The sequence below is a fragment of the Syngnathus scovelli genome, chromosome 20 (genome assembly GCF_024217435.2).
Source record: "Syngnathus scovelli strain Florida chromosome 20, RoL_Ssco_1.2, whole genome shotgun sequence".
NCBI lineage: Eukaryota > Metazoa > Chordata > Actinopteri > Syngnathiformes > Syngnathidae > Syngnathus > Syngnathus scovelli.
In genome coordinates this window covers 9,906,140-9,928,679 of record NC_090866.1, presented here as the reverse complement: position 1 = coordinate 9,928,679, position 22,540 = coordinate 9,906,140, and the positions used below count along the sequence as shown (strand labels likewise).

General features: G+C 45.3%; 2 protein-coding genes across 2 annotated transcripts; one reads left to right on the top strand and one right to left on the bottom strand.

The window, feature by feature from the left end:
- The first annotated feature begins 180 nt into the window (after positions 1–180).
- LOC125990358 (serine/threonine-protein phosphatase 2A 56 kDa regulatory subunit gamma isoform) lies at positions 181–8,356 on the top strand. The gene is made up of 15 exons (XM_049757470.2): positions 181–333; positions 741–803; positions 1,948–2,110; positions 5,429–5,628; positions 6,073–6,183; positions 6,270–6,362; positions 6,435–6,565; positions 6,646–6,705; positions 6,799–6,907; positions 6,986–7,039; positions 7,119–7,417; positions 7,492–7,593; positions 7,663–7,735; positions 7,807–7,923; positions 8,030–8,356. Exons 1-15 carry the CDS (start codon positions 307–309, stop codon positions 8,162–8,164), a joined length of 1,737 nt encoding a protein of 578 aa, XP_049613427.1. The 5' UTR covers positions 181–306; the 3' UTR covers positions 8,165–8,356.
- Positions 8,357–14,913: 6,557 nt separating this feature from the next.
- LOC125990375 (thyroxine 5-deiodinase-like) lies at positions 14,914–16,747 on the bottom strand. Its single transcript, XM_049757500.1, has one exon. The coding sequence runs from the start codon at positions 16,745–16,747 to the stop codon at positions 15,950–15,952; it is 798 nt and encodes a 265-aa protein (XP_049613457.1). The 3' UTR covers positions 14,914–15,949.
- Positions 16,748–22,540: the final 5,793 nt, after the last annotated feature.

Sequence of the window (22,540 nt, the reverse complement as noted above, 5' to 3'; positions counted from 1 at the left end):
TTAAAAAAAGAAATGACTAATGAGACGTTGGATTCAAAATAACATAAAATATGACGTCACGATGTGAATTCACTGCCGGTCGCGTTTACACCTCTCGCGATAATGACCGGGTTGGGGGCGGTCTTCTTCCGCCATTGGCATGACGCCATTAACCGCGTAATTGGGTCAACTGACTACCGTGAGCCAATCAGATGCTGAGAACGGAATGAACCGCCTCACACTGAGCGACTGGCAGCGGGCAGAGAGTTGCTGTGGTTTCACCAGTGGAGGATCGGAGAGGGGTGCAAGGGCGGCGACGTTTGTACAATGCCGAATAAAACGAAAAAGGACAAGGTGAGTTGCTCGGGGAACTCATACCAGTTTAACCTTTGGACCATTTTTCACAACTTAATCTCGTGGACGCGAATTAAAGATAAAACCAGCGGGTATGAAGCTATCAGTGTACCACCCCCTACCACTCCTCATCATTGCTAAAGCCAACTAGCTCGGAGCTATCCGCAATCTGCCAGATTTAACCTAAACGCCCGTTTCTAAATGTCGGATAGGATCCTTTCAATCCACTCACACGCCCCTGATTGATTTCTTTCGTGTTTTCTCTCACTCGGGTTGAAATGGGTCGTTATCAGTTTTGCTGAAGTACCGTTAGCTTGCTTGTTAAACATGCCAGTTGGGCAGGATTGAATTGCCCTCCCCCCCCCCCCCCCCCCTCACACCTATATTGTTTTTCTTTCTTTTTTCAGGATTCATCTAAGTCTGGGAAAGTGGGCAAAAGTGGAGGAGGGCAGGAGAATTCACAACATGAGGTGGGCTAGCTCTCTAAGCTAACGCGTTCTTTTAATTGTGGACCATACAAACGTTAGGGACATTAAAACATAACCCCCCCTTTCCAACCTTGTTTTTAAATATTAATATGCAGTAGTTTTAGCGATTTAAATGAAATCAATCATGAGTGATCTTTGTATTGCGCCGTTGTGTTAAATCCTTGAACAAGATAAATAATAAAGGCCAGAAAATGTCTCTTGATCAATATTAGATTTCACATTGCATGGTGGCCCATAGAACTTGAAAATTGGATAGTTTAAAATACACGTGTAATTATCTTGACTGTAAACTTGAAGCCAGCAAATCACAGCTTGTAGACTCACTGAGCTGAATTCTCGTAATCGTTCAACTTTGTGTCCTTTCCACTCCCTCCCGCACCCCAACGAAAATGTACAATCTACAAGGAGTTTGTCTTGTGACACAGCAACGTAACGGGACGTACTGTGCGAGTGGACCCGCCGCCGTCTTGTGAACCAACGATGCAAGCATGATCCTAAACGAATGCGATCCCCCCCCCCCCCCCCCCCCCCCCCCTCACACACACCCTGATTGTGTGAATCACACACTTTCACAGCTGCATGTTGCTGAAGTCAGCGCTGTGTGCAACTAAGCGGGGGGCTCTTTGGTGAAGGCGGGGGTTTACGGCTGTGAGAAACCTGCCGCACGAGGCACATCTGTCTGATGGTGCGCAGCTGGCCTGGCCAGATTTGCAGATAACAATGCTTCTTTTGTACCCCAACGTATCTTGGATGCACTTTGCTGAGGAAATGTGTATTTTTAAACCTCCTGGTATGTAAATTAGAAGTGAAAGACGTGTCACATATCCAGGATTTTTTTTTTTTCATTTTTAAAAGGAGTGGAACATGCTTTGTATGCCATTTCTGTCTATATCTCCAAAACTATTTCATTATTTTGGCTTTTACTGCCATGTTTTTTTTTATCTGGTGTATTTTATCCTCTTTGTTCAAAAGGCTCAAATTGACTCGCAGGATAAAGGAAAAAAAACTACTGTGAACAATTTAGCTGTCTGACTAAATTTGTTTAGGCATTGTGGAAAATGAACAACCACTCAAGCAATCTTTCTTTTGTCTGTTTCTCTAAGCGAGTTTTTTTTCCTCTCAGCAGAGCTCCAACAGGAAGACCAGCAACAGCGTCCCGCCGACCACCCAGCTCCTCAAGGGCAAGCAGCCGGGTTCCCAGACGCCCGTCAAGAAGGACAAACGGCAGAGCTCCTCTCGCTTTAGCTTGAGCAACAACCGGGAGTTGCAGAAGCTGCCCGCTTTCAAAGGTACTTGATGTTTGGACTCTGAAGCCCAAATCGAAAGCCACCCAGAAGCTTTACATAACCCGGGATTCTCCGCGACTGACGCAATCAAACAGCTCGGCCTTAAATTGCGATTTAATCTACTCCTGCTACTGTCCGCTCGTTGTGCGTTTAAATTGCGGCGTGTAAAAAAAACCAAAATCTTTAAATCCCTGCAATCTTGTTATGGAGATGTACAGTGGGACATCCGCATCACCCTCATTTTCATATTGAGCTGATGACACACGGAAACAAACACGGGGGGGGCGGAACATACACAGCATTGACTTTGCGCTGGATTTATTCCAAGCGTCTATATTTAGTGGTAATCCAGATAAAGCTTTAATTCCGCAGGCCCTCGTGTTGCGCAATGTTAGGGTTAGATAAAGCGAGGCTTTCAGACGCTGTCACTCGGTTCCTCAGAGCGCTTGAAAAATCTTTTGGCAGGTCCTCGCCGGAGTATGCCCGGGTGACCTCATTCTCACGGAATTCCAGCAAAATAGCGAATAAAGAGTGCAGAGAATATCACCGAGGTGTTTTTTTTATAGAGAGCAGTTAAACTGACATAACGCAAAAAGCAGGAATGTACGACCGCTCCGAGGCAGTTCTTCCTCTGACCTTCCCCATCGGGACCATACGTTTGGAACTGCAGCTGTTGCCTGGCAACGCGTGAAGAAGCGCCACTCTTATTGTGGCTCGCCGGCGGCTTTTGTGACGTTTCCCCGTGCATATTTTTTTACTTAAAATCCTGCCAAGCAAATGTCAAAAAAAAAAAAAAGTATGTAGACTGAAAATAATAGCGATTAAGCTTTTGTTTTTGTTGGGTAATTGGACATTCTGCCATTTTAGGAGATAAAGTCGCCTCACTTCCCACACCCCGCCGAGCGCTCCCCGCAACGTTATCCCACGGCGGGTTGCTCGATGTTATGGCACCGACCTGCCCAAACAAAGTCCTCGCTTGACCTGTTTTCATTCCGTGCACGTACTCCGCCTCCCGATGGAAACACATGTCAGACAGCACTTAAACCGTATGCCCATGAAAACCCAATTTTCACCCACAACTTTAGCGCAACCACCGCTGCCACATTTTAGATCGTAAAACGGAGGGATAGTTGAATGTGTGGTGCGGACCGGCTAGATTAAAAACATTTGTCGTGTGTGTGTTCCCTTTTAAAAACAGGCGCTCGCAGGTTGTTACGGGTGCCATCTGACGGCCAGTTGTTGTCGTTCACAAATAGAAGCAACAATGCTTTGACATTTGTTCTGCTTTCATTTGACTTGGAAGCAGCGTTTAAATCAAAGTCAGATTTGAGGAAATAGTTGCCCAGATTGGGAGTAAATGTGATTTGCCACACACAGAAGCAAGGCCATATTTTTTTTTAAACCCGGGAAGAGGCTGAAGGGGGGTCAAAATGACACTGGGCTTCTGTTTGGGAGAGCTTTTTGCTCTCAGCGTGTCAGTGGGTGTCTCTCTGCAAATAGACTGTCGCCTCCAGCGCTCGCAACAAAAGGCCGTGACACTCTGATATAGAGGCAAGGCGGGGAAGATCAGCTGACTTTTTAATTTTTTTATTTTATTACTATGAAGCACTCAGCTGAGTCGTCCCTCCGTCGGTGAATCTATATTCATGCTGTTGCGTTACATCTCATGATTGCAAAACATAAGAAAGAGGTCTTTTATGCCCGTCTGCGTGGAGCTGTTTTATTGTTGACATAGCTTGACGAGGACTAATTGTGGGAAAAGTGATGTGTGTCTCATTCAAGAGGTTCTGGATTGGAATCTTGCCTCAGGCGTGTGCGGATTTGAATCATATTACGTAATATTCCTCCAATTGACAATGAACGGTTTGATCGAAAAGAATTCGTTCGGGTTAAGTCGGTGTGGTCGCACGCTCGCATATCCTGTGTGGCTGATGTCGACGCTTCCTGCCTTGCCGTTTGTGTCACATCCACCTGGGCTCCTGCTGGGGCTCGGAGACAGCCATCTGTCATGTGCATGCGCGGCAGAAGACCAGAAATAGCGTTTGTATGACAAGCCGTGTCACCTGAAAGCAGACGGCAGGCTCGGCGCTCCTTTTGAGTTTGTCGCCGTTTGAATTTGAGCGATGCGATCATGGTGCACGAATTGCCACCCATATTATAATTTTTTTTTTTTCTCAAACGTTGGCTGATTCAAAGTGTGAGCGTGCAACATTAAAGGAGGTCCGCTCTCTCGTTTGAATTTGCGATTCTTAGGTGTCGAGCAATTGTGACTTGACTATGTTTACATTCCAGCAACTGATGGCGGGCTTCCAGTTTGCATTGAGAAAAAAAAAAAAATGTCGCCGCTTGTTCTACTTCAGTTCCACCATTTCCCGCCTGCCCCCCCCCCCCTCCTCGCCAAGCGCTCCCTCAATGTTTATGTATCCCCCACAGCCGGCCCACGTGAACGCTGCCGTCCAATCGGGGCGTCCGAACGCAGGGGGGTGGGTGGGGGGCTCGCGGCTTCCCTCTAGCTTCATTTTCTGCTCGCGGCGTTTATACTAAAATGGAAGCCGGCTCCTCACCTTGCTAGTACCCGGGGCCTGTCTCCCTCCGCTGTCCCGCCGCACCTCCTTCATGTCGGGATGCGTTGGAACGGTTCTGGATACGCCCGCCTCCAATTGGCCTCTCTTGCATTGTAGAGGTGAGAGCAGGAAATGCACCTAAGTTTGTGTTTGTGCCCGTGTTGCAAGTTGTGTAGTTGTCAGGTGACTTTTCTGAAAGTTGCTCGAGTTCTAAACTTGGCATCCCTGACTCGTGCTAAATTCCGTATCAATTCACGTGCTATTTTCTCCGCTAAACACTTTATTTATGACCTAGTTAGGGGTTTTCTGCGCACGCTCAGTTGAGAAAGGCTCGGCCCGCCGGCTTTTAATATTTCAAGCTCGCAGGAACCCAAGTGCTGTTGTGCAACAGGAGCTGCAGGACCTCTCCACACCTGCCTTGATGTGGAGCCTCCCCTAACAAAAGACTGAATATTATTCCCCAACACGACAATAAGACCTAGAGCTGACTCCCAAAGGCCTTCAATGTATTAGAACTTGCTCTGCTGTACTTTTTTTCAAGCCACGAGTGCGTTACCGTTCGGAAATGAAAAGGTGTAGCGGCCGCCGCCACGCTGTGACAGGTGTGGCTCAGCCGCTGCATAATTAATCCACGCTAAATTATTGATTTGTTGAATTTTGATGAGTGCGCTGTCGCTCGCTAGGCGTAGGAGCACGCATCAAAATATGAGGAAAACTGGATTTCAACTTCTCCTCCTCCTCTCCCCTCTTTGTGCAGATGTTCCCCCGGCCGAGCAGGAGAAGCTTTTCATCCAGAAGCTGCGGCAGTGCTGCGTCCTCTTCGATTTTGTCTCGGATCCCCTGAGTGACCTAAAATGGAAAGAGGTGAAGCGGGCGGCGCTGAGCGAGATGGTGGAGTACATCACGCACAACCGCAACGTCATCACCGAGCCCATCTACCCCGAAGTGGTCCACATGGTCAGTAATGTGTATTGACGGCTTCAAGCGGGCTCTCTCGGATCTCGGCGGGTCGAGGTTGCTTCGTTAGACATGCGCTCGGATGTGCTCATGTTTGGCGTTAGCGGCATCGCCGCCTTTGAAGTGAATCAAAGCGCGGCCTCAATGCCGCGTGATGCGCAGCTGCCCGACCGAGGTGCAAATTTGCCCTCCCGGCTCCTCCTCGTTTTTTTCGCGGCTTCGTTTCATCCGTGCGTCAGAACCGATCATCATAAATATGAACCCCTCCGCGGGCCGTCTTTGAAACCCGTCGGCGGCTTTCATCATCAAAAGCGCCGACGGGACAAACACGTGTGGCGTGGAGATTTTGTACGCAGCAGGTTGTTTCCTAAAATGGTGTCACGCTTTTGGACTTTTAAAAAAAAAAAAATGGTGACGTGGCTTTCCTTTCCCTTTTGTCCCCAGTTCGCCGTGAATATGTTCAGGACCTTGCCGCCGTCGTCCAACCCGACGGGCGCCGAGTTCGACCCAGAGGAAGACGAGCCCACGCTGGAGGCCGCGTGGCCGCATCTTCAGGTGCGTTTTAGCAACGACGGGCACCTCGACGGGGCTTAGCCTCTCGGCGGGCCACCATGTTTGAATCCCTCGTTTCCCTTCAACAGCTCGTCTACGAATTCTTCCTGCGCTTCTTAGAGTCGACCGACTTTCAACCCAACGTAGCCAAAAAATACATTGACCAGAAGTATGTAATGCAGGTAAGGTGCGCTCTGGTTAAGCCTCGGGTTTCCCCCTCCGCGTTTGATTAAACGGTGCCACTCTGCGTTCAGCTCCTCGAATTGTTTGACAGCGAAGACCCCAGGGAAAGAGATTTTTTAAAGACCACCCTGCATCGCATCTACGGGAAGTTCCTGGGCCTGCGAGCGTACATTAGGAAACACATTAATAACATATTTTATAGGTGAGTGCGCGGTTATGAGGCACAGTGTTTAATGAAACTCTGGTTTCCTTTTTAAAAAATATATATATATATTTTTACAGATTTATTTATGAGACTGAGCATCATAATGGAATTGCTGAACTACTGGAAATATTAGGCAGGTAAGAAGAGAATTTGGTTATCATTCAGAACGCCGTCCGGTTTGGGTTTTTGCTGTAACATTAATCCAATTCTTCTCTCCGCAACCCTTCCAGTATAATCAATGGATTTGCGTTACCCTTGAAAGAAGAACACAAGATATTCCTACTGAAAGTTCTGCTGCCGTTGCACAAAGTGAAATCGTTGAGCGTTTACCACCCGCAGGTACCTTCAGCGAACGTTTTTCAACTTCCGAATCAAAAGTCGGTGCACTAAAGGTTGTCCCTTCGTTCCCGTGTTTAGCTGGCCTACTGTGTGGTACAGTTCCTCGAGAAGGACAGCACGCTTACGGAACCGGTGAGTCAGGATTAATTTTTTTGTTGACGACAGTACGCCCGTCCGAATGCTAACGCGAAGATTTATCTGTGCCGAGCAGACCGTCATGGCTTTATTGAAGTACTGGCCCAAGACCCACAGCCCCAAAGAGGTGATGTTCCTCAACGAGCTGGAGGAGATCCTGGACGTCATCGAGCCGTCCGAGTTCGTCAAAGTCATGGAGCCGCTCTTCAGGCAGCTGGCCAAATGCGTGTCCAGCCCGCACTTCCAGGTGGCCGAACGGGCGCTCTACTACTGGAACAACGAGTACATCATGAGCCTGATCAGCGACAACGCCGCCAAGATCCTGCCCATCATGTTCCCCGCGCTCTACCGCAACTCCAAAACGCACTGGAACAAGTCAGCCTCGCCATCCTCACCCGCTTCAAAAGAATGATTCGTTCCTCGTGACCACATGCGCTTTGCTCTTGCAGGACCATCCATGGCTTGATCTACAATGCGCTCAAGCTTTTCATGGAGATGAACCAAAAGCTGTTTGACGACTGTACGCAGCAGTTCAGGGCAGAGAAAAGCAAGTAAGACAGCTGCTTCTTTTTTTTGTGATGGTTAATTTTCGTCATTTACGTTTTGTTGTCGGTCCGCAGAGAGAAAGCCAAATGGAAGGAGCGAGAAGAAGCCTGGCTCAAGATTGAGAATCTCGCCAAGTCCAATCCGCAGGTAGTCAACAATATCACACTGGCCCAATCGTGAGGGCCTTTTAACAATGGCCGTCATTTTATCTTCCATAGTTTCTGACGTACACTGAGCCGGTGAACTCCAGCGGACCAACGGACATGGAGACGGACGGGCCGCTGCTAGATGACGTCAGCCTGCTGAAGAAAACAGTAGCCGAGGAAGCCACACAGGTAAGCCGTTGGCGCACCGGCGCTCCGTCAGACAGTCTGGACTTTGCCCGCTGATATACAGCCGGAAAGACATCTTCACTCGCCCGTGTGTCCTCGCTCGGTTCAGCTGCAGAAAGACCAGCGACGAGAGCGGCCGCTAATGCGGAGGAAATCCGAGCTGCCCAAGGACATCTCCACCGTCACAGCTCTGGAGCTTCACCGGAGAGCAGAAGAGATGTTGACCACGCACGACGGCCACTAACGGGCCACCAATCTCTCGGCCTGGCCAGGCACAACGCATCCGTTCAACCCCCCCCCCCTTGCCCCTTTTCAACCTCAAGCTGCAGCGGACAAAGCGGCGCTGGGTCGTCACCCATCACCACCTCCTTTTGTGTTCTCCCTTCCTCTTGACTATTATATCTGGGGTGCTGTGCTGCCCCCTTGTGGTCATTGCTCTCAGGCGTTCCGTCTCTTTCTAGATGTCAGGTGCTTTTCACGACAACAACAAAAACAAAACAATAATGTCAGGATGTGCCCAGTGTAAAATCTTCAAGTGGAGGCAAGTTTTTAAGTATAGTTTTCCAAATATTGAAGGTGATGGTCACGCCGACTTATCTCCTGAGTTAAGTTCTGTCAAAATAAAACCTCTTATTTTTGTAGGGGAGACAGGTTGTTAAGCATCAATTTCCTGAGAGGTGCCGCCGCAACGGGGCGGCAGAATCTACCTGACAGTCTTCGCTTCATCTCAGATGTGACCCCTCACCCCCCCCACCCCACCCCTTCCTTTGCTCATTGACCCCCAGGTAGGGACGACACTGCTTCACACAGGAGGTATGTTTGTTTTCATTTTTTTTTAAGAAGAGCTCAAACGCGCCTTTCTTTTTTCGCAGTGCCTTTTTTATGAAGGGGGACATTTGATCAAGTAGGAATTTTAAAAAAGTCCTCCAAAGCACACGCCTTGCTTAAAAGCCCGCCCCCCAACCTCCTGCCGAATAAACGGGGGGGGGGTCTCGTTAGAGGCGCGGGAGCCACTCGAACGAACGAAGCACTTCCTGATTACACTTGAACGTTTAAAAACTCGTAAAGAGATCTCGTCGCGTCTCACCCATTTGAACAATCTTGGTTTTGTTCCCACCCAGGCCCCTACCCACCCACCCACCCACCCATCCACCAACACCTTTAATCATTAAGCTGAATGTGCGAATTATAAATATGTCGCCTGTCATCAGTATTGTCTGGTTGCTGTCCTCTCTGGAAAAAAGGCTTTAATATCGGCTCCTTTTTGGAGGCTTTCCCGGTTCCACATAAGCTTTTTTTTTTTTTTTGTTCTCACAGAATGACTATTACAAGTGTCTTTTACGTCTCATACTAAATGGCTTGTACATATGATGTACTATTATTTTATGTTACAAATAAATGTTTAGAGTCCATATTTTGTACAAAAGATCCCCCCCCACACACACTCTCCCATGTGTACAGAAGAAATAGTCAAATTGTGGCAAAACAGTTTTTTAACAGTTTATTTTTGTCTCCAACATGTTGAAATCCTTGGAAAATAAGATTTCTTTTTGCGTGTGCTTTAACCCCCCCCCCCATCCCAAGTGATGTACATCTATCTATATACAGCAAATAAAGAGAACATGTGAGTTTTATATTTTCATCCTAAAAAAGAAACTCAATCTGTAAGTCTTTTTTGTTGTTGCTTCCATCCAGAAATAGTCGATGTCCTTTAACCATTAAAAAAATGTTTGCTGCCCTCTTCTGGACAGCATGCTCTATTGTCACCTAATTAAATGTTAGGTTGACAAAGTACATTTCAAACAACCACATTGCTACTTTCCATTCGGACTAAATTAAATTTAGAATGTGATCTCATGTCGTCTTTTACCACCAGGCAGGAAAAGTCCCCCGACTGAACGTTACTAATGAGATCTAGTCTCCATTTGATCTTTGACCTTGACACCATTTGAAGGAGTTGTAGCGTGCTGCTTGCCCTCAGCCATTCACAGTCTCCAAATTGACTCCTCCGAGGTCGTTTGGGTTCTCCACGTTTCATTCATGCGTGAAAAAGCAATGTTGGCACACCCATTAATAATCCCTAAGGCAAAACTATTGATGGTCTTAATAGCGTAAATCTTGCGTAGTTAATCCGATTTTTGCTTGATTATGAACACATTGTTCGTCATTGAGGATCAAATATGTCAGTCGCCGCGCTCGCATCTTTCAACAAAAGGTCACTTGCGTTCATGGTCGTCGCCTGCAGACAAAAACGCTAAACTTTAAATTTGGCGTATTATGTTTCGGATCAAGCTTTTCTCTCACAAGCCCTCATTTTGACTCCCCCTCCCCTTCACGCTGGTCACGACCGAATATGTCAGAACCTATCGCTATGGAAACAAGGCTCCAGAAAATAGAAAGTTTTGAAATTTCTAAGGTAATAAAAAATGCTTCCATCAATGTGCTACTTTACCTTGCATTATACATATTCAAGTATGCTTGGTGGCTAAGGTGTGGGGGACAGCATTGAAAGTGTGACTCATCAGTCTGAATCTAATGGGCCTCCACTCAAAAGGTTTTTTTTTTTGGACGGAAGCGAAGAATCGAAACGTCTAGCAAGGCCGTGCTGACATCATTTATTTTTCTCCTTTTGTAAATAGTCCTCAACGGTGACAGGCAGCTCTGTTTGTACAAGCAAGTGTTAAGACAGGTTTACTTATCATTGCTTGCACAATTTGGCGGAAATATGTGACACTGCTATTTTCCTCTCATTTTTCAAAATATTTTCCTTGCCCTCAAAACCTCATTCGTGCTGCTCATGAATCGATGGCAGGGGGAAGACCAGCCCCGTGACCGGATGAAAAGATAAAAGCTGTTGCTACGATGCGATTCAATTTATCGGGCAGTATCTTTTTTTTTTTTTCCTTAGGCGCTGGCACGATGCAGCGGCTGTGCCCTCAGGTAACCTCCATGTCAACCGCTGGGTTCCGGAACTTTCTCAGACGTGCTGTATCACGTCGTGAAGGCCGAAACATTTTCTTTGACATGCTTCCTATCTGGGAACTGTCAAAGGAAATAAAACCGCAATTCCCTTGAAAGCGGCCTGCGAGTGCTCAGAGAAGATGATCCATTCAAGACCGCTTGGAAATAGCAGTATGCTGACTTCATGTACTGTAAACACACACAGCGCCGCAGAACTGCCACCATTATTTACCGCCGTGCTTAAAATGTTTGTTTTTGTCTTTTAAGTTCCCACTGGCACTGACAAAAGAGGATCTTTCAGGTGTTCACCTCCAATGGCTCCTGAGTGAGCAGATGGAACATTCCGTGACTCCTTCATACAAGTCAAGTAAGGCCAGGTAATGTAACGTTCACTCCATTTTTTTTTTTCTTTGGCTATTCATGTTCGAAGTCAGAGGAAGAAAATGTGGCGACCCATTTATGGCGAGTGTGCGTGTAAATACATTGAGGACATCAAGCAGCGGGGGCTCTCTTCAGCGATAATGAGTAGGTCAGAGGCTGGCTTCATCCACAATGCTCCTCCGACTCCACCGTCTGGAACACGAGCATATTTAGAGCACCCGGGGACACGCACACACACACTTGCACGTCTCTATAGAGTAGTTACATCTCACACACACACAAGTGACAAAGGTGGAGGTGACGCGGTGGAGATGACTCAACCTCACCTGACTGTCTGGAGCTGAGATACAGTTGAGGGATATGAAGTGGAGCAGATTGACAGGCGGGGATAAAGGGCGAGGGGGGTGGGATGACTCAGATGAGCGTAAAGCGCAATGTCCCACAGATGACCTTTTGCGTGAGCGATGTGTGTGTGTGTTCCATCCTGATGTCCTCGCTTTGACCTGTATGAAAGGCGCCCCCAACCCTTGGTGTGTTTCAGGAGATTACAGTGAGAATTCGGTTTTAAGAAATAGAAATGAAAAATCATTGTCAAAAATTGCTTCCGAATATTTGCTTCAATTTTGTGTTTTCATCGAATTATTTTTCATTTTTCCCTAAATACAGTGTTTGGTGAATTTTAAAAAACTTAGCTTAGTTTTTTTTAAATATATCTACATAAATTAAAAAAAAAAAAAATTAGAAAAAATAATTTGTTCTCATTTTTAGCTAACTTTTTTTTACATTTAAAATAGTTTAATTTAAACCACGGAATAACAAAGATTGAAATTCATCCAAAATAACTGAATCTCGTGTTTGTGTTTTTGTGTGCGACCCAATATATCAGCAATGAGCATATTTGACATTTCTCTTCCTCAAGCAATCTCTTAAGCGGCAATAAATATTTCTATCTCAACAATATGAACACAAGACAACTTGACTCAACATAAAAGGAGGCTTTACAAATATGTAAATCCCTTTAGTCGATACACAATAGCGTTTTGTGTCCTTTCTTACTGTGCGAAAATAAGCGAGTCGAGTGTATCGACACAAAAACAAACCAAAATAGAGCTGGAATGCGACTCATTTATCCCGAGTGGTGTCTATAAAAGGTCACACTCTTAGCCTCCACGTGGTCAGCACAAAAACAGGAGCGCCTTTCTCTAATTGGAGAACAGCGGCCAACTTTGAGGTCAAGCCGTGTTAATGCAACTCTGGCATCGTATTGATTATTATTATTATTTTTTTTTTCTTCTCTGCTTTCACTTGGGAGGTTAACCACTCTTGCATACCTCCAAATTTTCATATTTTAACAGTCTGTAGAGCACATGGCAATCCGAAAACACACTCCATCGACAACGCCGGGAAAAAAAATACGGTTAAACGTCTTTTATCCGCCACCAAGTGGGGATGCAAGTCATTTATGATTGAGAACGTGGCTTAAAAAACCACCGGAGTTTGGAGAAAGAAGTCTCCAAATAATGTTTAGAAGAGGGGAAAATGTCGACACGCTGGCCAAAGACGGAAGCTCTTAGCAGGACCTCTCGCACGGATAACTTCCAATTATAATCACTCATCCGACAATATTTCTTTGTAGTAGTTTTACGTTCTAAAGAAGTCGTTGGACGACTCGGCTCTGGTGTCGTTAATCAACGTTGCTGTCTGCCTGCCTTGGACATTCCAAAAAGTAGCAAAAAGTCTTTGTGGGGCCTGGAAATAGTCAGATCAACTTGAACAATGTTTCTAATGAGATTTTTTTTGCTTCACCTTTTTTTTTTTTTTTTTTTTTTTTAAATGGAAAAAATGCAAAGTGGAAAGTGAGTGGATGCACAACCGAGCTCAGACTTGCGTCATGTGGAGGAGGATGCAGCCAACCTGAGTCATCTGGTTCCATTCATAAGTGCCACTTGGCTCTCCAGAAAAAAAACAAAAAGGTGGTACCCTAAATGCTTAATTTTTTCTTTTGTCCATCTAATGTGTCCACTGTTTGCTTTCCACAGTGTTGTTATTGAGAAGCCGTGCCCGGTGACATCTGCACCAGCAGCTGACACAACTCTCCAGATAAAATGGATCTCATGGCAACCAGGTCGCCATGGCAACCGGGACACAGATGCCACGCTGAGGTGATCCGTGCAATTTGCACCTCCTTTTCTCACGCCCGTGCATAGAGCCGTGAATGTTTCATCCAGTTTTCGCTTTATTTTGGTAGTGTTTGAAGTTTGGAGTCAAGAGGTCGTAAACTCGTAATTTGCCGCTGTGGAGAATTGTCACGGCAGCATCTGAGCCCCTTTTTTATTTTTTTATTTTTATTTTTTTAATGTGATGTTTCTATGACTCACTTTATCATTGTATGCATTATGTGCACACGCACAGCACTCTTTCCCATTTATTATGAATTAACCCCCCCCCTCAGGTTACATTTGTTCATTTCATACAACAGAAGCGGTCATGGGTCATCCTGACCCGAGGCACATTTGGGTTTTTAAATCCGGAAATAAAATCGTTGCATTGCGCAAACTTTTCTGCTCCACTTTTAGCCGCTTGGGTTGAAATAATAGCGGCGCAAATTCAATCAAAATGAATTTTGAAGAATATGCTAACACAAATATATTTTGTTGTTTTGCAAACACACAAGATTCTTCTTTGGCTATCTTGTGAAAGTCGTCGCGTGTGTCCAAACATTTATCTTATCTTATTTCCAGTGGACACACTAATCATGTGAAACACACGCAACATTGTTTATATATTTTTAAACGAGCATGTGAACTATTCATGCAAAATTACACTCTCCCATCAATGTGACACAATGTTTTTTTTTTTTTCCTCTCTTTGTGCAGTTGCCCGAAAGCTAATTAAACAGCAACCTTCAGTCTTTTGTTTACCCTCCATTTTGTTAATTTTCCACCCATGTTTATGGATTTATGGAACAATTTTTTTTTTTATAAACAAGTCCAAACACACTCAGGGTGAACTTACAACAGGTTACTGAGCGGAGCGCCCCTCAACACCTCAAAGGTCAACCCGAAATAGTGATCTTTAAAAATAGACTTTGAATTGTGTGCATTGAACTGCTAGCGTCTGGAATTGTGCATTTATTTACATTCTATGAACACAAACATGAATTGACTTACCAAGCATTTTTTTTTTTTTTTACCCGAAACCGATTGAGTCTACTTTTCACTTCACAGCATTGAAGCAAAACTGAGTCGATATAAATTAGCGGCGCTTTAAATATAACCGTAAACAATCTCGCTTATCAAATCTGTTTGCGCTTTGGTCAGCCAGATTTTACCAATCGTTTGATTTTTGTGTCTGCTGTTTTTTTTTTTTTTTGTGTTTGTTCCTTGCTCAGCCCCGACAAGACAAGTGACAACAGGGCATCTGAGAATTATCCAGGATGGAGGCGAGAAAAGTGAACCTCTCGGGACCAGGGTGAATCAGAGCTCGGTAATCACTAACCCTCCCGTCCGTGCATGTGTCACATGATCCGCGGTGTGCATTGCATTTTGTTTGCATCTTGGAAATGTTCAACAAATATCTTACACGATCGGTCATCCATGTTTTAATGCAGGCGCCTTCAATTAGGTATCATGAATGAGGTAGTCAGGAAAATGATATTGTCATTTATTTATTTTATACAAAAAAATAGGTTAATTACACATCGGCGTGACATCACGTCATATTGCACCATCGTCATCCCCCGGTGCCCACGGGGGCAGCCGCACACCCGCCTGCCCACTGGGGTGTCACAAACATCAGTGTCGGTTCTGTGGCTGGGCCGTTGAAGAACTGAACTTCACGCAGACACCCCAGCGTGCCACCTGGAACCCAACCAATCGATAATAGGCGTTTTATAGGTTCTCAAACTGGGGTTCCTGGACCCTCTGGTGGTTTGCCAGCTGTAGCTTGGAGGGACTGCAAAATAAGTTGGAATCAAAGAAAACAAAATTGTATCAAACAACTAGTGATAGTATAAAAAAAACAAAAACATAGTAAACCCATTACTCCCTTCCCAGGCTTGGGGCTAATTAAGTGTTTTGATAGTGACGTAAGACTTGAAACCGGACTTTTCTGGAGAACAGAACTTGTCTTCTTTGGAAATTTGCGTATTCCACAAGAATGTCATTTATTTGTAGAACAAAAAAGCTTTTTTTTTTTTTTAATTCAACAACAGTTCTATTTTCTTAGCTCGTAAAGTTTTCCTTCAGGGAATAAAAGGGGTATTAGGGTTGCATAAAAATATTGTACTGGGAAATTCATTTTTTTTATATGTGACTTTGGGATCATTTTTAGACTACTTTGAAAAATACCATTTATGCAGACTGGTCCTGTCACGATAATCTGTTTTCTTTGAATAATTGTATGAAAGCAGTTGTATTTTTTTAAATGCACGTTAGTTGGGTCAACTTGGCCCAAATGATGGGTTGGTCCATCTTTTCAAAATTGCAGCAGTTGTAATGGTGTTCCTTGAGGGATACGCATGGCAGTTTATTGGGGAGGGGTCCCCCGCACCCAGAATGTTTGAGAACCCCTGATTTCAAGGAGTAATCACACACATCGAGACGTATATGAAAACACTCCGTGTGTGTGTGCAGGCAAACAAAAAGTTTTAAAAAAAGAAAAGAACATAAACAAGGCTGCTCCTGGGTTAGGCTTGCAGCACCGGACACGCACTCATGTCCCTCCGGTACTGTTCCAGCCACTTCCTGAGCTCCGAGATCCGGTAGCCCTCCGGGCCCCGGCCACCCTGGTAGACCACCCTCTGGTCACGCACGATGTAGAGTCTCTCGAAGTAGGCTCCGTAGGCGGCGTTGGATGAGTTGTCCATGTTGTCCACCACCACGCTGCTGCCGGGCACCCGTGCCAGCATCAGGCGCGCGGCGCTCAGCCGGTCCTCTAGGCAGCGGTGTTTGAGGATCTGGTAGGGGGCGTCCGAGCTCACCCAGCCGTCAGCCGGGTGCGCCTCCTCAATGTAGACCACCACGAAATCGGCGATGTCGCCGTATTGGCTGACGACGCGCTGGAAGGCGGCCAGGCGCGTCATGAAGGGCGGTCAGGAGCAGCTGCCGAAGTTAAGCACCAGCGGCCGAGTGCCGCGCACGCAGTCCAGGATGCGCACCGGGCGCCGCTCGGGCACCAACACCACCTCCGTGTTGGGCGCCGCGCGTCCCAGCCGCGCCGACTTGAGCAGGTCCAGCTTTTGGCCGTACCACACGGCTCGCAGCGACTCCAGCGTGAACATGCGGTTGGAGTCGGACACGCACAACGGCGGGTCGTCGGCGCTGTGCGGCCGTGCGCCCATCTGGAGTAGCACCTTGCGGCGAATGCACAAGAAGTCCAAGAGCCACAGTGTCACGGCCGCGGCTAGAAAGCGAGGCACCAGCAGCAGAAAGAGGGCGGCGTGCCTCAGAGCTCGCGCCAGTTGCACCCCGCCGGAGTCGTGCATGGTGCGCGACGAGGAACGGACTAGACGGATCCAAGATCCAAGGCGGCCGTCAGTCGCCTCCACACATTTGGAACGGAACTCTCCCGACGTGCGCGCGCTCTCCTTTTATATGGCCTTCACCGTTTAAGTCATCTCCGCCCACTCACATGGTGGGGGATTACCTCCTCTCACCTCGTTTGCACTAGTTTGCGCACACATACGCGCCCGCGCGCGCGCTCTTACGCATATTGTAATCACCTTAATAACACACCCTTTTAAATGCATATTCATTACATTCTGTTCTCTTTCCCCAGTGGATGGTGAAGAAGGAAAAAAAAACAAACTTTGACGTCAACACCAGCTGGGAGCTCCTGAAGCAAGTGTAGGGACGTTTGTCAACGCTAGACGGCGCTGGACCCATACACACAAGTGAAGGTGGGTGAGTTAGTGCAAGCAAGATGACATCGTGTGGGCGATTCATTCACTGTTTGGAGCTCTCATTAAGAAACAGCAAGTGTGCTCAAACATCTTGTTTCCATTTTGTTTTATTTTTAAGACATTTAATCGGGGAAAAAGGGTCATTGCCAGCTTGACTTGCAAATGAAATTCAAATAGAAAAGAAATGTACTAGATTTATTTAGTCATATTCAATTGATTCCCAATGAAATGAAACAAAAAATTACTATATTTGATATTTTTAGCTGGACAATTTAATTATTTGTAAACAACTGTGCAAAAAAATTCTCATTAACTATATGAGGCTAGATTATATTTTTAGATTAAATCAAATACATTGATTCTATTTTTTTTTGTTTACCAGAATATTCAATTCCGTATATTAGCTGCTGTTTTTTGTAATATTGCATTATTAAAACATATTGAAATATTAACAATGCCATGTAACGTATAGTTCCGATACGTTCTTAGCCTTGCCTGGCCAGACCCCATTAAAACCCACTCACCCCGGCCCTCCCCTCCTTTTTTTTGGTGACATCATCACGCTCATCATCATGGTCTCCTCTCCCACTCCTTTCCTTGCTCGTTCCCTCCTTCGCCAGCCACATGTGAGGCATATGCGTCATCGTTCGCCTCCTCCGCCGAGCAGATGGAAGCAGAGTGTGTTTTCGATGAAACGCTTGTCAAGGAATGCCGCCCGGGCGTAAAAATGAGCACAATTGCCCACGTGTATGTTTGATACAGCCACTCAATCATATACAAAGTCGGCGGAAAAAAAAACATAAGATCTTTTCAACGAAATACCAAAAAGGATATCTCCCATTGTTTTCATGTTTTTCATTATTGGGTAATAGCGACAATTAACGTGTTTTCAATTGTTGACCTCGGCCAAGAGAGCAGCAAACTGTTTACCAGATGAAAATGGAAGCTTTCTTGTATAGCGCCACCTGCAGGACACTCTTTCTTGGGGACGTGAGGAATGTTGCTTTTTTTTTTTTTTTTAAGAATAGTCGCCTTATGAATAAGTTTCCCAAGCACATTATGTTTGCTTGAGGCCCGAGCACACACACACATGCACTCGTAGACATTTAAATGCACTCACAAATCAAATATATATAACATGTTGAGTCTTTTATATGTCTCACATAGTCAATATATTCCCTTTGTGAGTAAGTAGTAAATCATTTTTGATTGAAACCCAAAAAAATTTCCTTGTAAAAATTTATCGTTTTTCCATAAACCTCCCGTTTGCTGCCGCGTCGTCACTTTTATTTCCCTCACGAGTCAATTGGACGAGCGGATCTTTGTGAACGAACAGTCGGCTTAATTTTTTATTTTCCCCCCCAAGATAAAACTGTTGGAAGCTTTCTTTCATTAGATGCTGGCAGGAGACCTGCATGGGTTCATGTGAGGACATCCCAGAATAGTAAAAGCAGGCTGGAAAGAGCCTGCAGCAAAGCACAGTGTGACAGCGGCCCGGCTCAAACCATTAGACTGGATTGTCAAGAACTACTACATGTGTTGAAGGCGGCGTGTACACACACGCACATAACGTGTGTGTTTTGGATGTCATCGAGTTCTACTGCGATGATACCCGGGTGAGTCAAGTCTGCAACTTGTGCCTATTCATGGCCCGTCTGCTCGCCAGGCAACGTTTGAGTGGGTTTGTAGTTGCTAGGCAACCATCACGCACTCCCGTATGGGTATGCATCACCTCGAATCGCGCGACCCCCCCCACACCCCGTCCTCTTGGCTGCGTGTTCCTCTAATCGATTTGGGGCTCGCTTCGTTAGCGGCGTTTGTTGAGTGGCGTCAGGGTTTGACCTCAGGTGACGTTCCAGTTCGTTTTCCCTCGTGGGAATTTGGAAATGTCCCAATTCTCTTAACCGTGAATCTTGCTTTGGGTCTCACTCACGTATTCTCTTTGTAGTTTTTTTTTTGGGAACGAAGGCCACCTCACGAGAGGGTTCAAACAGAGGATGTCGAGTAACACGGGAGTGTTTATGACTCTCACAGCAGCACCTGACAGGGATGCACCGGGGCGGATTTGGGATGCGAGGGGAGAGCCGTGCGCAATCCGAGATGTTATCGCAAGGAAAGTTCCAGCTTGGCTGACGCACACTCAGACCGTTGACATTTTGGAGTGAATCCCTGTGACGGAGCAACAGGCATAACATCGTTGTTTTTTGCTTCGATATTTCGGAAGACGCTACGGGTGTACCTAATAAAGTGGACGGTTTATATCTATCACAAGACTTACTTTGAAGTAGCCCCGAATCATTTTATTGCGTTATTATGTCTTCTTAACTTTAGTGGAGCGATAAATACAGGACACAGCGTCCATACGGCAGCCTATTGTTGAAGTTTATGAAGTTAATAAACGACTTGAAAGTCAATCATTAGTTTAAAGGGAACCACGTGGCAGTGGATTCAAATCTACCCGGGGCCTGACCTCGGATGAAACGACATTTCAGATCTTTGCTTTGTTAGTTTGGAAATTTCCCAGTTTACCTTAATGCACCGCATCTCAGTCTTGACTTGTCCATTTCAATCTGGCAACACAAATTGCAGGTTGTCATTCGCGGCGACGAGAAAAAAAAAAATTTGTTTGCGTTCAGTTCAGCGGAAGTCATTCGTGTTTTTATGAGCCTGTTGAGTGATTACAAGTACGTGTTCTTCTGGCATGCCGGGATCATGCAAGGACACACACGCAGTTGGTTTAAGAAATCCCGGACTTGCTTAAGTGGTGCGTGCGTGATGTGACCCGCCACTTTGTTGTCGTAGCGCTTTGCTCACTCGGTGTTCCTCGAAACGCACCCTGCGACGTCATCTTGTCAAACAGAAAGTGAAGTGCTGGATGTTGTTTTGTGTGCTAAGTTCAAAACATCAAGAAGATAGCCTTGAAGAATCGATAGACTTGCAGCTTGTTGACTTGAGTCTTTGTGTGTGTTGGGGACTTTTAGTTTTGCAGGGTGCACTCGATGAAGCCTTACCTCACCGTGTTATTTGTGTCGGTGCTTTTTTTTGTTTTTTTCCCCCTTCCCCACATTGCAGCTGTTGCGACAGGACCGCCGTCATTATTTTGCTTTTGGAGATCGCTTTTGTGCATGTGACCTTTTGCTCCCCATGCATCACTGAATCCGGCCAGTACATTTTGTTTGCGAGTTGACGTTACGCAAGCGTTATCTACCCCGTAAGTGGAGGCATGTGAAGAAAAAAAACGGGGGACTGGGTTCCTTTTTGTGGTATTTGAAATGTGCATAAGCTTTGTTTAGACTTTCCAGGAATTTTAAGGTTGGGTTGTGTGGTTTCGGATAACAGCGAGTCAGGTATGAATTTATGTCCTCCACCTGTGTGATTCATGGACGTGTAGTTCTTTTCCAGCTGTGAGCAGCAGGTGTTTTCAAAGCGTGACTCATACGATGAACGCACACTTCTGCTCGCCGTGTCCTAGTTTTCGGAAGCAAAAGACGTGTTTCCGCTTGTTGCGCCACTTCAACCCGTTGTTTTGTGTACCAGCTAGTTTGGACAAACGATTCAGCCGTAAAATCGTCGTCCAAGTTGTCGATTGGAAACCGATGTGCTGACACATGCCCATTGGATCTCGATCAGCTTTTTCTGATTCTTCCTGTGCTTACCCCTTGAGACCTTTCCACAAATTCTCTCTTGGCTCAGGGATCGTGCGTCGCTCCAACGATTGACTGCTCAGTTCCCGTGGTGAAAGCGAAAGATATCGTTCGGTCATATATGCACAGCATCTGCACAATAACATCAACATAGTTCAAATTGCTCAAACCATAAATCGATTATGATTCAGTAGCAGGTCTGTAAAAAAATCTGCAAAAAAATAATCGTCATTTACCCTTTAGAGGTTGAATTTATTGATTAATTTGATAATCGATTCGTTGCCGATTAATCGACTCACGTTAATAATAATAATAATAATGAACATATTACAGTAGATGTCATGTGGATTAAACAAATAAAGGCAAAATAAAATTATTATTTTATCAATTATCTGTATTGACGTTTAGAGAGAAAATAAACTTTTGACTGCGCCGTTTCGCCGGCCTAAAAAATACTATTCAGCTACTTGGACCTCGGCCACGGAGCAAACGTGCCCTTCCTTCCTCTTGGAGGTTTTTCTTTTGCTCTTCAGACTTCTAGCTTTCTTTGTCTTGCCATAGTCCTGTCCTTTAGTGCACTCTCTCCTTTTCATATCCTGTCCTCGGCTCACCTCGCCTCCCCTCTTTCTCCGCCTTCTTGGTGCACCAAACACATAACTCACTGACGTGCTGTTTGGTTTGGCATAAGCGCTGAAGTTATGCGAGCCATTTGTTCGCTTTGTCGTGGAATTCGTTTCTCGAATTACTCAACGCTTGATCAAAGATTGCACATTCGGCCGCCATAATTGACTTCCCCCATGTCCTGTCCGGCACCATCACATGGCATCCATTCAGGCGCCAAAGATTTTTTTTTTTTACGGGGTTGTGTTTTTTGTTTTTGGAATCGGGAGACTGTCCCTGAGCCAAAGCTTTTGAGGACACGACCCCAGCCTTTGAGGTCTTTAGCAGGATGTCGTCCACACAGGGGGGCGACCAACTCGCCTGACGTGACCCTGAGAATCTGTAATAATAGGCGTGTTAAATAAGAGTCTTTAAAAAAATAAATAATTGTATGTAATTCATTAGAAATAAATAATATCTTGAAAAGTACATGTTTTTAACTGATGATGCAATTTTATTTTATGTTGAATTTAACTGAAATTATTTTAGTACCATGCATTTTGCTTCCCTAACTTATCTCTTCTTGCCTTAAATTGAGCTTTGTGACATTTATTTGAACTCAAGTCAGTCAAATTTGATTCCCTGCTTCCTTACCCTGTAAAAGATATTAGTCAAAGAATTACTGTCGATGGCTAGCTTGACAACTTTCTGGTGCGAGGTTGCCCTCTGTTGGTGAGGAGTGGCAAGTTCATCCACGCTCCAGTAGAAATACATATATATATTGTTTAATAACTAAAATTCTCTGCTCAAAATTGAAAGTAAAGTTGGCTGCAAATGAGTTTGTCACACGTAAAACGTAAAAAAGTGTTTGCTTATGTCATATCTTATTCATATTTAAGATGCAAATGCGAAAAACCACGTTATCGCCACTTTTAATAACCTGTCGTGTTTAAAGTAGTGCGTCAACATTGTCTTGCTTCGGGGAGCTTCTCTATTCTGTTTTTTCAAGCTCGTTAAAAATTATGTCTAAGTTAATATAAGTTAAAATAAAAAAAAAGTTAAAAATAAAAGGAGAAGTTACGACATGTTTTTCTTCTATAACGAGGAGGATTAACAGTAATACCAAATAATC

Excerpts from the sequence above, each read along its gene's own strand:
- LOC125990358 (XM_049757470.2), top strand. The coding sequence starts at position 307 with ATGCCGAATAAAACGAAAAAGGACAAG. Across the intron at positions 6,363-6,434 it reads ACCAGAAGTATGTAATGCAG|CTCCTCGAATTGTTTGACAG; the intron begins GTAAGGTGCGCT and ends CTCTGCGTTCAG. Across the intron at positions 7,040-7,118 it reads ACAGCACGCTTACGGAACCG|ACCGTCATGGCTTTATTGAA; the intron begins GTGAGTCAGGAT and ends TGTGCCGAGCAG.